The 14847-nt window shown below is 38.1% G+C and overlaps 1 protein-coding gene across 4 annotated transcripts in view; it reads right to left on the bottom strand.

Annotated features, from left to right (window-relative positions):
* Positions 1–14847, bottom strand: part of unc80 (unc80, NALCN channel complex subunit) — a 1852146-nt gene that overhangs the window by 1686510 nt on the left and 150789 nt on the right. For 3 of the 4 annotated variants that reach the window (XM_090404461.1, XM_090404464.1, XM_090404462.1), the window contains exon 5: positions 12656–12735. The exons of the other annotated variant lie outside the window; for it this stretch is intronic. In XM_090404461.1, coding sequence (XP_090260587.1) covers positions 12656–12735 — 80 coding nt within the window. The remainder of the gene's footprint in view (positions 1–12655; positions 12736–14847) is intronic. 4 annotated transcript variants of the gene reach the window in all.

Genomic DNA, 14847 nt, shown 5'->3' with positions numbered 1-14847 from the left:
ACTGCTACATGTATGCACCAAAGAATGTGAAAGATCTGTAGTCGGTCTGGCTGAATGAGAAGAACGAAAATGTCGACGTATGTGAGAAGTGTCGGGATAGGCTGGAGTGTTTAGGAATGGAAGCTGACATCGGGACCGTAGCAGAAGAACTTCAGTGGGAGTTCATGAAAATGAAAAATGACCATCTTCTGCATGAGGAATTGGAAGTGCTCAGTAAGGAGATACTGAAAGTTAAAACTGAGTTTAACGTGTTAAACAGAGAAATTAGGACTGTAGAGATTACTTTAGCTGAAGTAACTAGAACAGGATTACGTATGGGTGAATCTTTGGTGAATGATGCAGTAATAAATAGTATGGGAGTGATTGGGAGTCAACAAAATAAAACCACAAGAGGTCTAGAAGAAATGAGATGTCGTGAGAGTGGGGGGTAAGTAAAAGAGCATTGAGTAATGAAACTGGGAGAGTCATGCTGAATAGTGTAGAAAATGAGTCCATGAGTAATGCTTGTGTGGACTTGAATGAAGTTAAGAGTGGTAAGATATATGGTGTTTCTATGATTAAGGGTATGGAGAGTGGTATGCCTGAGGAGTGCTTGGCTGGTGGGACAATAGAAAGAGTGGCTTTAGCAATAAAGAGAGGGAAAGATGCAGACAAGATGATAGTTATGGTGGGTACAAATGACCTGAGTGATGGTATAAATCGGGTAGCAAAAGATTTAAGAACATTGTTAGATATTGTGAAGAGGAAAAGTGTCAATGGGAGGATAGTGTGTGTGCTGCCTCGTTTTGACAATTACGAGTTAAGTAGACGAGCGATGATAATGAATGATATGATTGCAAGAATGTGCAAAAAAAGAGGTCTGGAATTTGTTGATGTCTGGAGTGTGTCTGAAGGAAAAAGACAGTTGTATGCTAGAGATGGGCTGCATCTGAATGTGGAAGGACATAAGCGATTGAAGAAGTTACTGTTTTCTGAACAAGTTGAAGTAATTGAGCAGGGAAACTAATATTGAAAAGGTTGAGTGTAAGAGAGTTACTTCAGCAGTTCTAAAGCCAGTACAAGAACTAGAGGGAATTTGCAATTTTTGTATACCAATGCAAGAAGCATTCGAAATAAGAGAGAAGAATTTTTGGCATTAGTCAGTGCAATCTCACCAAAAGTTGTAGGCATTAGTGAAACTTGGCTGTCAGCAGAAGATGTGGTCACTGGAATTGAATGTGATGGGTACAGCATTTTTTGGGAGGATAGAGATGATAGAACAGGGGGAGGAGTACTGTTGATGATAGCTGATGTGTTGCAGCCAAAGAAAGTAGTATATCAAGATGATAGACATGTGAATGAGAGCTCATTTGAGGTGGTCTGGTGTAAAATAGTGACCAATGCAACAAAATATACACGTGGATGCTGCTAGAGGCCGGGGGGGGGGTACAGGGGAAGATATTGAATTCATGCATCAGCAAATTAGTGCAATGAGTGCAGGTTTAGTGATTATTATGGGGGATTTTAATTATGGTGATATCAATTGGAAAGAGGCAATATCACGTAGCAAAAAGGAAATGGAGTTCATACATCTTCTATCAGATAATGCATTCAGAAAATTGCATTCCCGAATGAGGCTGGAGTATGGATTGAAAGTGATAGTGGTGGGAGAATGTGTAGAAAGTGTATGCAAAGTGAGGAGTCGAAGTATGTGTCAGGTTGTGAGACAGTTATGGTTGAAGAATGCGAGTGAAAATAGTGGTTCGATAGGGAATTGCGGTGTACAAGATGGCAATGTGAGCGGTGATCTAAGAAAGAGCGAGAGCAATTATACAGAAAGAGAAAATGGTTTGAATGATAAAAAAAATGAGGAATTATTTGTAGGAAGTGATATCGCTAGGCTGCACGCAGTGATACAAGATGCGCAGCGGCAATTAGAGCACCTGCAAAACTCTTTCCAGAGTGATTCGGCTAACGTAAATAAACAGCGTGGGCGAGTTTCCGAAATGAAGGAGAGAGTGTTGTATGGTGACTTGTTATTAAGAGGAGTAATAGATGGGAGTGTAACTAAATCGTACTTACCGGGTGCGAAATTTAAGGATGTAAGTGAGAGCATTAGAGTGCAAAAACAGAGGGTGAAAGAAATAACAATTGTGACTGGTACGAATGAATTGAAAGGTGATAAATTTTTTATGAGAGAGGACTTGAAAGTATTGTTAAAGGTAGCGAAAGAAAAGAGTGACAGAGTTAGAATGGTGAGTCTGTTACCGCGGTATGACAGAGAGGAGTTTAGGAGGAGGGCCATAATCGCAAATGATATTATGCGCAGGTTATGCGGACGGTGTGGTGTGGAATTTGTGGACGTGTGGAATGAGTTTGATGGGCGAAAGGACTTATACAAGATGGATGGCCTGCATTTGAATGGACTTGGTGTGCGGAGACTGGAAAAAGTGTTGCTGAATGAAGTGAAAATGGATGTGCAGAACCAGGGAAACTAGAACTACCAAGGAGGGGGGGAAGTGGATATCCAGACATCAGTGAGACAGTTGAGTGTAAAAATGTATATAATGTACCTGAGCCAGCACTAAGGACAAAAAATGGGAATGGGATATTTAGAATAACGCATCAAGATAGGGGTGGGACAAAGGGAACACTGCAATTCATGTATACTAATGCCAGGAGTATTAGGAACAAGAAGGAAGAATTTTTGGCCTTGATTGGCTCTTCCTGGCCACAGGTTATTGGCATTAGTGAAACATGGCTGACGGAAGATGATATAGTTAGTGGGATAGAATGTGTAGGTTATAGTATGTTTAGTAGGGACAGAGAGAATAAAATTGGGGGAGGTGTGTTATTGATGATAGCTGATGAACTGCAGCCAAGGAGAATTGAAGTATTGCAGGATAGTGAAAGGAGCTCATTTGAGGCTATTTGGTGTGAGATTGATACTGGCAGAATAAAATATACAGTTGGGTGCTGCTATAGACCAGGTGATGGAATAGATGGTGGAGATGGTATGCATAAACAAATTGATGAAATGAGTGGAAGGAGGGTAATTATTATGGGGGATTTCAACTATGGTAACATTGATTGGAAGGAGGAGAGGACACATGTGAGGAAGGAAATGGATTTTATTCAATTATTAAGGGATAACTATCTGAAACAGCATGTAATTGAAAATACTAGGGGTGTGAGAGTGCTTGACCTGGTAATAGTATCTGAGAATTTGACTGTAATGAATATGACCATGTTGCCACCTATTGGTGAGAGTGATCATAAGGTCTTGACCTGGGAGGTGGCTAAAGGTGTGAAATTTGTGATTAAGACAGGGTATATGTGGAATTACCGTGCTGGCAAGTATGACAAGCTTAGGAGATTGCTTGGATCAGTGCCATGGCATGTACAACTGCAAGGGCTGGACGTCGATAGAGCATGGGAAGTGATCAAAGAGCATTTACAGGAGGTTATGGCTGATTTTATACCTAAGGTCCGAATAGTGAAACAAGGAGGGGTTAAATGGATGAATAACACCATTAAGCTTGAGCTGCAAAAAAAGAAACAACTATGGAGGGAATTTAAAGAAAGGGGTGACCTGCAGGCACATGAACAGTATAAAGTACAGGCCAGAAGGGTAACGAGTGTGGTAAAAACAGCAAAAGCCGATTATGAAAGGAAACTAGCTATGCAAGCAAAAGAGAATCCCAAACAGTTCTTTCAATATGCTGCAAGCAAGAAAAAAACTGTACATGGCAAAATGATTTTAAGGAATGACGATGGTAAAGAGTTCACTGAACCAGTCGATATAGTGGAGTTACTGAGCGCGCACTTTGCAAAAGTATATCATCCAGGTGGTGACGTTGAAAAAATGAAGGAAACATTAGTTTATATTGGAATTGTGATGAATGAAGTGGAGGTGAATAGTCTATTACAGAACCTTAATGTGAAAACATCTGTGGGATTGGATGGTATACCGGCACGGGTCTTGCATGAAGCGGCTAATGAATTATCAGTGCCCTTGACCATGTTGTTTAATCTGAGTCTCAGGCCTGGCTTAGTCCCGAAGGCGTGGAAATAGGGGAAAATAGTATCACTGCATAAAGGAGGATCCAAGACTACAGTTACAAACTACCGACCGATCAGCATATCAGGAGTCGTTGTCAAGGTCTTGGAGAAAGTAGTCAAGGGAAAAATACAGGAATGGATTGATGAAAATCAGATACTGTACAGAGGACAGCATGGCTTTGTGAAGGGTAGATCATGCCTCGGTAACTTGCTCAAGTTTTATAACAAGGTGACGGCTGAACTGGATAAGGGAAATGGGTTTACAGTGATACTGCTGGACCTGGAAAAGGGGATTGACAGGATACCACATGGAATTCTAATCCGTAAACTACAACATATGGGAATGGATATAGGGTTGGTGAGATGGATAGCTGGGTGGTTGATGGAGAGATATCAAAGAGTAGTTTATTCAGGAGTAGAGTCCAAAAAACGGCCTGTGACTAGTGGTGTGCCACAGGGTTCTGTTCTTGGACCACTGCTGTTTAATCTGTTCATTAACGATATAGGGAAGGGTCTAAGTGGGACAGTTCATTTGTTCGCTGATGATGCAAAGTTGGGTAGGGCGATAGTGAATGCAGAAGATGTCAAAGTCTTGCAAGATGACTTAGATAGATTGGAGTTCTGGACTAAGGAGAATGGATGTCAATTTAATGTGACAAAATGTAAGGTTATGCATTTCAGAGTGAAAAGATTAGCAGCAGTATACCACATTGGTGGAACTGTACTCCAAGAGATTGATGAGGCCAGGGACTTGGGAGTGTTGGTGGATAGGGAGATGAAGTTTAGGGGGCACATTGCAAAAGTAGCTAAATCAGCTCATCAACTCACTTGATTGTTGAAAAATACGTTGACGAGCAGAGAAAAACAAGTTATTGTACCTCTGTACTGAGCCCTGATAAGACCTCATCTCGACTACTGTGCCCAGATTTGGTCACCTCGGTTCCTTCTTGATGGGGAGGAGGTTGAGAGGATCCAGAGGCGAGTGACTAAGATGATAGCAGGTCTATGGAATGAACCATATGAGAACAGGTTGAAGATTTGTGGGTTGCAGAAACTAGTTGATAGGCGGAAAAGGGGAGGCATGATTGAGACATTCAAATTGCTAAAAGGATTCTATAGGATTAATTCAGATGATATTTTTGAGATCAGGACTGGTGGTGGGAGAACTAGGGGACACCCATGGAAGCTGGGCAAGAGCGTGGTTAGCAGGGGTGTTAGAGCTGGGTTCTTTACTTTTAGAGTGGTAAATGAGTGGAATAAGCTGCCAGAGTCTGTTGTGGATGCTATGACAGTGAGCGAGTTCAAGGCAAGGTATGATAGATACTGTGAGAATGTTGAACAGCTGCGTGAACATGATGTTTAGGGCCTCCCTCGATGAGTCTAAAGACTCCTGGAGTAGCCCGTGGTAATAATAATAATAATAATAATAATTACTTGAAACAGCACATAACTGAAGAGACATGTGGTGTGAGAGTGATGGATCTGGTTATTGGTTCAGAGGATATATGCATAAGTAAGGTGTCCTCGTTACCTTCAATTGTTGAAAGCGATCATGTGGTATTGACTTGGGAGGTTGCAAAATCTGTGGATTTTTCTGTTAAGGGGGTATATATGGAACTACAGGTTAGGCAATTATAACAAGCTCAGAATGAGCTTGCAGTCATCCCATGACAGAACATATTGCTGGGGAAAGATGTTAACAGTGCATGGGATAAAATCAGCAGGTACCTGAGAAAAGCAATATCAGATTGTGTCCCCATGATCAGGAAGACAAACAAGGCAGGCGTTAGATGGATGAACAGTAGTATCAAGCTTGATCTTCAAAAAAAAAATGAAAGTGTTATGGAGAATGTACAAGGAGAAATGCCATGAGTACATACACCCATGAGCAGTACAAGGCTCAAGCTAGGAAGGATACCAGCATAGTAAGAAAAGCTAAATCAGATTATGAGAAGACCTTAGCCAATGAGATCAAGAGTAATCCCAAAGAGTTCTTCAGCTATGTGGCAAGTTAAAGGAAGAATGACTTCGGAAGGATAACTTGAGCGGGTGCTGATGGTATTGAAGTGACAAAATCAGATGTAATAGTCGAGTTACTGAGTGATCACTTTTCAAAAGTCTATCACCCAAGTGAGGATATCTCTGTACCTCTAGCAATAACTAATGTGAGAATTGAAGCTAAGAAATCAGAGGTATTTAATATATTGAAAAATTTAAATGCAAACACTGCTGTAGGTTTAGATGGAATATCAGCTTGGGTGTTGTATGAATGTGCAAAGGAATTGTCAACCCCTCTTACTTGGATATTTAACTTAAGTTTGAACTTTGGTATGGTCCCTAGGGAGTAGAAGTTAGGCAAAGTGGTTCCTTTGCATAAGGGTGGCTCTAAAACTGCAGTAGTTAATTACAGACCAATCACCATCTCAGGAGTAGTGGTAAAAGTATTGGAAAAGTTGGTTAAAGACAAGATTCAAGAATGGGTGGATCAGGATATGATACCCTATAGAGGCCATGGTTTTGTTAAAGGTAGATCCTGCCTTAGCAATCTATTAACTTTTCATAACAGAATGATATCTGAGTTGGACAAAGGAACTGGCTACACAGTGGTACTTCTGGATTTTGCTAAGGCTTTTGACAGGATATCCCATGGAACACTGTTACACAAATTGGAGCAGATGGGAATGGATACTAAATTGGTGATATGGATAGGAGAATAGCTCAGGGAAAGATACCCTAAGGTGTATGGAGGAGCCGAGTCCAGAATGAGGCAGGTGACCAGTGGTGTGCCTCAGGGCTCTGTGCTTGGGCCACTGCTGTTTAATTTGTATATAAATGATATAGGAAATCGCTTAAAGGGAGATATACAGTTGTTTGCTGATGATGCAAAGTTGGGTAGCACAATAAAAAATCAAGCTGATGTTGAAAGTTTGCAGGATGATTTAAATAAGCTGGTAGAATGGGCAAAAGGTAATGGATGCGAGTTCAATGTGGAAAAGTGTAAAGTCATGCATTTTGGGATTAAAAGATTACCAGCTGTGTACTACATTGATCGAACAGTACTCCAAGAGATTGACGAGGCTAGGGACTTAAGGGTGTTGGTAGGTAGGGAGACGAAGTTCAGGGGACACATTGCTAAGGTGTCCAGGATTGCACATAGGATTACTTGGTTGTTGAGGAACACACTGACATCCAGAGATAAAGAGGTTATTATTCCCCTTATTAAAGCGTTGATACTTCCACATTTGGATTACTGTGCTCAGGCCTGGTCACTTGGATTGCTTGGAGATGAGAAGGCTGTAGAGAGGGTTCAGATAAGAGTGACTAAGTTGGTGAGTGATGTAAAAAATTCTCCCTACATTGATAGATTGAGAGCTTGTGGATTTCAGAGATTAATTGATAAGCAGAGAAGAGGAGATATGATAGAAACGTTTAAATTACTGAAAGGTTTTTATAGGATTGATGCATGGGAAATGTTTCAGCTGTGTGATAGTGATGGAAGAACAAGAGGTCATCCCTGGAAATTAAAGAAGAGTGTGGTTAACAAGGTTGTGAGAACAAAGTTTTTTGCCTAGAGGGTGGTGAATGAGTGGAATTCATTGCCTGACTTAGTTATTATTATTACTATTATTACGGGCAACTCCAGGGAGTCATTAGACTCATCGAGGGAGGCCCCAAATCATATTCATTACAACTATTCGACATTCATACAGTATCTATCATACCTCGCCTTAAACTCATTCACTGTCACAGCATCCACCACAGACTCAGGGAGCGCATTCCACTCATTCACTACTCTAAAAGTAAAGAACCAAATCAGCTCATCAAATCACTTGGTTGCTGAAGAATACGTTGACAAGCAGAAACAAGCAGGTTATTGTTCCTCTCTATCAACCAATTTTTGCAACCCACAAATCCTCAACCTGTTCTCATAAGGTTCATTCCACAGACCTGCTATCATCTTGGCCACTCGCCTCTGGATCCTCTCCATCAAGAAGAAACCTAGGTGACCAAATCTGAGCACAGTAGTTGAGATGGGGTCTTATCCAGGCTCGATAGAGAGGAACAATAACCTGCTTGTCAACGTATTCTTCAGCAACCAAGTGATTTGATGAGCTGATTTGGCCACTTTTGCAATGTGTCCCCTAAATTTCAATTCCTTATCCACCAACACTGGCGAGCCCATGGCTATGTCTTCTTTCTGTAGGCAGAAAGCGTTTTGCCACACAAAATAACCAGAAAGTAATACATGCGCAAAGAGTGCCGTAATATCTGGAGGGAATCTGTCCTGTTAAAGGATTGTGTCATTGATTGCGAATTCGGAGTGCAGAGACATCAAAACTGACTAATAAATCATCTTTTTCTAATTTAATGTCTTTGATTATGTTAATGAAGTGTTGTGTGTTTCTGATATAGGAGGGGGAAATGACCTAACAACTACTTGAGTGTTGACGCTAATTTATTTTAATTAGCTAGGTGATAATTCGGGCTGTCTATACCTTCGACTATCGGCAGAGCGTCGTGTTTTGCTTGTGTATCTTTGGTAGACTGTAAATTCTCGGAGAATGAGTGTAGTGCGGAAGTAATTTTTTGGCTGTATCTTCAGGCCATCTGGTGATTGATTTAAGTAGCTTCTCTGTTTTCTTTTTTATTCTACTGGTTGGGTCGTAGTTAACAAGTTTATATGTACTGCTGTCCGAGACTAGCAGATTAATTTTTCTAAATATGTGGTTTGATTTGGAATAACAGTGGCACTGCCTTTATCGGCTCTAGTTATTACGATGTCCGAATTTGATTTTAGTGATTTCACCGCTGTTAATTCGTGTTTCGTTAAGTTGCTTGTTATTCTTTTTTTACAATTAATATTTAAAATTTTGGTGGTTTCTTAACGTGTTTTATGTGCAATGGTAGTTCATATGAATCTTAAGCCTCTTTCAATATTATAAATAAAATCCAGTTTGTTAATCGATCTGGGTGTTACGGCAAAGCTTAAACCTTTGCTGAGTAGCGAGAAAGTTCACCTTTGTTCAAGGAGTGGTTGGATAGGTTGACTACATTACTGTTACCTAAAGGCAATTGGTAAAGTTTATTGCTTCTGGTTGGTTGTTAACGTTCACTGCAGAGAAATTCAAATATGTCCATTGGTTTTGTTGATCTTTTAGTCTATGAAATTTGGATATGAGATTTTGTTTTCCTTCTTTTACAGGACAAATTCCCTCCAGATATCATGGAGCTCTTTGCACATGTATTACATTCTAGTTATTTTGTGTGGCAGAAAGAAGGCACAGCCATGGGCCTGTCATTATCCCCTCCCCCATTGCTAACTTTTATATGGAATATTTTGAGCAACATGTTCTGGATGCCTCTCCTTTAAAATCCAAAGTCTGGCTTAGATACGTTGACGATGTTTTTGCTATCTGGCCCTATGGCCGCCAGACATTAGACACTTTCCTCAGCCACCTAAACAAACAACACAAATGCATACAGTTTGCAATTGAGATTGAAAAGCAGAACACACTTCCGTTTCTACATACACTGGTCACATGTCTTCCTTCTGACAATCTTTTCTTCATTGTTTACTGGAAACCGACACATACTGGCCAATATATACACACAAACTTCTACCACCACTCAATACAAAAACTAAGAGTCATTAATGAATACTTTCCTAAAAAATGGTTACAGCCAAAACACTATCATCAAAATTCTCTACAAGACCTCACTAAAAAACAAAGATAAACTAGACTACAATAAAACTATAATCATCCCATACATTAAAGGGACATCAGATAAAATAAACAGAATACTACAGAAATACAACCTTACAGCCATCTTTAAACCTCTTGCAAAATTAAAAAGCTTACTCAACTAATCCAAAGACCCACTCCCTCCGCTGGCACCCCCTGGAGTATACCATATTTATTGCACCTGTAATCTACCATATATAGGGGAAACAGGACGCACAATTCCTATCAGACAAAAGGAACATAAACAACTCATTAAATATAATAACTATGGTGAAGCTGGCCTTTCTGATCATGCCCTCAACACTTTACATAGAATTGACTGGAAAAGTACCAGTTTACATCACACCAAAACATGGCATGAAAGTAAATTCAAGGAAGCCTCTGAGATTCTTATCAACCACCCTAATCTTAACAATAATGATGGTTTAAAAATCCCAAACATATGGAAGGCATATATTCTACCCACGGAACCTTTCTCCCTAAAAATTAACTATAAACAGGACTGTAGATAATCCAGAATCTTAAATCTAATATAACAATTGTCATTATAACAATTATCACATTAAATTAGGACATCATTTTTATTGTAAGAAAACTATCTATATGAAATAATGTTTCTTTAATGTTATCTTAAATAGAATATAGCTTTGATGCAGTTTCTAATTAATTAATTAATTTTATCTCACAAATAAGATAAAATTAATATTTTTATATAATATATATATTATATTTTCACTAGAGGTCATGCCAGTAGAATAACAGTTGATCAAATCATTGTCTCTTTAGCATAGTGTGTGAAATGTAACTCAGCTGTCCTTGTATATTTGTGTATACTCCAGACGATGACCTTAATATGAAGGTCATAACATCGGGAAATTAAAATAGTTATTTATAACATGGTTGTAAAGTCCATAATTTCTAAAATAAATGCTGATCACTATGTAAAACTAAAAGAAAAGAGATATATTCATCAGCATCAATGGCATATTGCACTCCTCAAATGAAAAAGCTTACAAGATGTAATGTAAAGTGGATGACTATTAAAATCAAACTGAAACTTCAAATGAAAAAGGCTTATAGAAAAAAATATGAAGAGAGAAGTAGAGAATAGTTGCATGAGGAATATAAGATTCAAACTAGAAAAGTGACTAATGTAGTAAAGAAGACAACATTAGAATACAAAAAGAGACTACCACTGCAATTCAATGAAAATCCTAAGGAATTTGTTTATTATATGTGGCTGACAGGAAGAAAATGATTGTGGGTGAATGATCCTGTTAGACAGAAATGGGGATTTCAGTTTAATTCAATTAAACTTAAGGTCTAAACTTGCAACCTATATTTACAATCTAACAATGGGAAGTTGCATATTGTGTTGGTAGAACTATACTAAAGTATAGGAAGAAGAAGATATTGGGATGATGGGCACTATAAATTTGAAGTTTAGGAGACATAATGCATTGGTAAAGGGAATCCCAGAGGACTGATGCAATACTGAGAAGGATGCTGACAAGCAGAGAAAAACATGGTGGCAGTTTCATTGTATAAAGCCATGATCGGACAACACTGGGATTATTGTACTCAAACCGTGGTCATTGGAATTTAAAGTGGATAAAGTACACATATAGATGCAGGTATGAAAAATGATATCAGGACTGCTGGTTATGAGGAATATACTGAGGACATGCAAACTATAGAGTTTGGTAGACAGAAGATGAAAGGCGATATAACTGAAAGATTTAAGGTGTTGAGACGTATTTACCAGACTGATATGGACATTTTTCACACAAAAGGACAAGGAGGAGGAACAAGAAAGAGGTCATCTCTGGAAGTTACAAAACGAAGTTGTAACTAAGATGATGAAAAATAGCTCCCCATCCTCCTTTATTTAAGGTAGTTGTATTATAGAATGCACTGTTGGAACTGGTGGTCAAAGGTGGGCAGATAGTGAACATGTTTAAAGAGTGGTATTAGACTTTGCATTCATCTCCTGTGGTTTAATGGAATGAAAACAGCACAAAGAAAGAACTGAAATGAAACCTGAAATGAAACTGAAAAGAAATGAAAACAGCACAAAGAAAAAACACAGGTTTAATGGTTTCAATATTTCATCTCTGTCACAAAGACCTCATAAGTGATACAATATGAGAACTGTAATGACACACACACAAACAAGAGGGAAAAAAAAGTAAGTGGAAGATATTAGACTGTAAAAGGAGTGTCCTTTGTGGACACTAGGAGGCAGCCTTGGCTATTTGGTGGGAAGTCTAAGAATTACTGTTTCCCAAAACTGGGAAGTTTCAATTAGGCATTAGGTTAGGCTAGTTAGGCATTACAGTCCACAAGACTGTAATGCCTAAGACTAGGCTGTTGTGTCATCTAACTCCATGGAGGCCCTGAATAATAAAAATAATAATGATATGTGAGCACCATGTAACAGTTGAAAAACACACAAAATAAAACTTTTATACACAACTGTGCATTCATCCATATTATATTAACACTTTTGATTCTGATTCAGTTTCTTTGTTGTCATCGTTTTTTTATAATAACCAATATTAGTTTCAAGAAGAAATCTCTAAAAAAAATTAATGACTTCATACAGTCCAGGAATAATAAATAGCAGTTACTGTATTAGTAAGTTTCTAACTGAATATCTGCAAATTCAATGTATTTTTTTTCAATATATTATTCTCAGTTTTTATGCAGTGGTATAAAAATTGAAAATTATATTATTCCAATTCAATTCAATATATTATTTTCACTCCTCTAGAAAGTTTGTTTTCCTTTGCTTAACATAAAAACTGCACAACAAGGAATTATAAAGTTCTAAATATTTCCCATAAAGCGCTTCAAAATAGCTTACATACCTGCTAATACTTCTGATTGCTTCTGTTAAACTTGGAGACAGTCCAAACTGAATGTTCTGAACTAAAACCTTTTCGAAAGACTTTACATATAAAAGAAAAAGAGATATTAAGTATCTTTTCTTTTCCAAAGTAATATGATTAACATTAGTCACTATTAATAATCTCACACTGGTATAAATGATGTTGTGAAGCATCTAGAATAAAGAAAAAAAATAAGGGAATTAGAGGTGAAAAAAATCAGTAGCATATCAGTACTGATTGGGCTAGATATTAACAAGACTGAGAACAACAGATATATCACAAATATTTTTAAAGAATGTAGCAAAAGCCATGCCTGTGACTTGATTATTTAATGTAAGTCTAGCAGTAGAAAAGGATCCTAAAGAAAGAAGGTAAAAGAGTACCACTTCACAAGTATGGTTCCAGGATAAAAGCATTCAATTACAGATCAGTATGTATATTTATATTTCCGGTCAAGGTTAGATTTATATGCTTGATTTATTTATATGTTAGATTTATATAGTTGATGAATATGGACTACTCTATGATAGTCACTATGGGTTTGAGTTTGTGAGTGTTTTAGCAATCTGTGTGCATTTTATGATAAGTTGATGAATATACAGTATTGATTAAGGAAGATTCATATACAGTGACATTCTTACCATTTGAAAAAGCATTTGAAAGATTAACACATGACAAGTTAGTACAAGCTGCGGAAGAAGGGACAGGATAATAGACAGGTTAGTGGATTCATGATGAACTCTCTAAATGCCATTAGTAAGTTTTGTATGATAGAGCACTGTTTCTGTAAAGAAAGGTGATCAATTGCATGTCATAAAGTTCTATTCTTTGGCCCTGCTGTTTAACTTATTTGTAAATGATATTTCAGATGGACTAACTGAGGATCATGAATTGTTTGCTGATGATGCAAAGTTGAGGAGAATTATAAGGAATGTTGCTGATGTTCATTTCCTTCAAGACTTTTAACTTGGACAAATTAGTCGGGTTGTAGTTTAACTATTAAATAAATATGGGGTGCTGCACTTTTACACTTTTTTTGGTAAGCAGAGATACAAAGCTAAATACAACGGAGGTCTGAAATGTTCTCAGCCTCAACCATAGATGGCAATACTATTGGCAACACATCTGTCATAAGAATCCATATGAAATTGCAGGTCATTCTATCAAGTAGTTTGTTTTATACAGCTCTCTGAAGCAAAAGTATTCTATGTATCACTTGAAAAGGATAAAATTGATAAAATAAGGTTTAATGCCAAAAGAAATTCATTCAAAGTTCATAAACATTTATGGGCACTCTTCTCCTTCATTTTTGACATTTAAGAAATGGGCTGCAAAGTTTAAAAGTGGCCATTCCAGCCTTGAAGATGATCCACGTGAAGTAAGGCCAAAAAGTGTAACACCACCAGAAATCATTGATCAAGTGCACAATAGATATGGTATTCGATGACCGCGAGTCAAAGTGAGTGAAATTGCTGAGAATATAGGCATTTCAAAAGACCATGTAGGATGTATTTTTTTGCATGAAGTATTGCAAATGAAAAAGCTTTGCACAAGATGGGTGCCATGCCTGCTCATAGCAGATCAAAAATGCACTTGCATGAAATCTCTGAACGGTGCTTGGAGCGTTTTAACAAAAATAAAACTGATTTTGGGCGTCGATTTATTACTATAGATGAGACTTGGATTTACCATTACACAGCAGAACAAACAGCAGTCAAAACAGTGGACAAATTCGGCTGTTCGGCGTCAAAGAAGACAAAGTTCGATTCCATCAGTAGGAAAGGTCGCGGCATCGGTGTTTTGGGATGCTAAATGCATTTGTTTATTAATTATTTTCAAGAGGGTAAAACAATAACTGGGGAATATTATTCCGAACTTCATGAGAAAAGATCTGGTTGGCAGAAGAAAAAATCATCTTTCATCAAAACAATGTACCTGTCCAAAAAGTGTTTTCACAATGGGAAAATTATGGGATCTGCACTATGAACTGTTGGAACATCCAGCCTATTCCCCAGATTTGGTTCTCTCTGACTTCTATCTCTTCCCAAAACTAAAAATCTTCCTCACTGGTCAGCGTTTTTCTTCGAATCAAGAGGTGATTGCAGCTGCAGAGGGGTATTTTGCAGATCTTACTGAGAACCACTAGATGGGATAACGGTGCTGGAGCATCA

Source organism: Typopeltis vanoorti, chromosome 14 (genome assembly GCF_054136105.1).
Source record: "Typopeltis vanoorti isolate ZY-2024b chromosome 14, IOZ_Tvanoo_1.0, whole genome shotgun sequence".
In the NCBI taxonomy this organism is placed as follows: Eukaryota; Metazoa; Arthropoda; class Arachnida; order Uropygi; family Thelyphonidae; genus Typopeltis; species Typopeltis vanoorti.
This window is presented reverse-complemented; position numbering and strand designations above follow the sequence as displayed.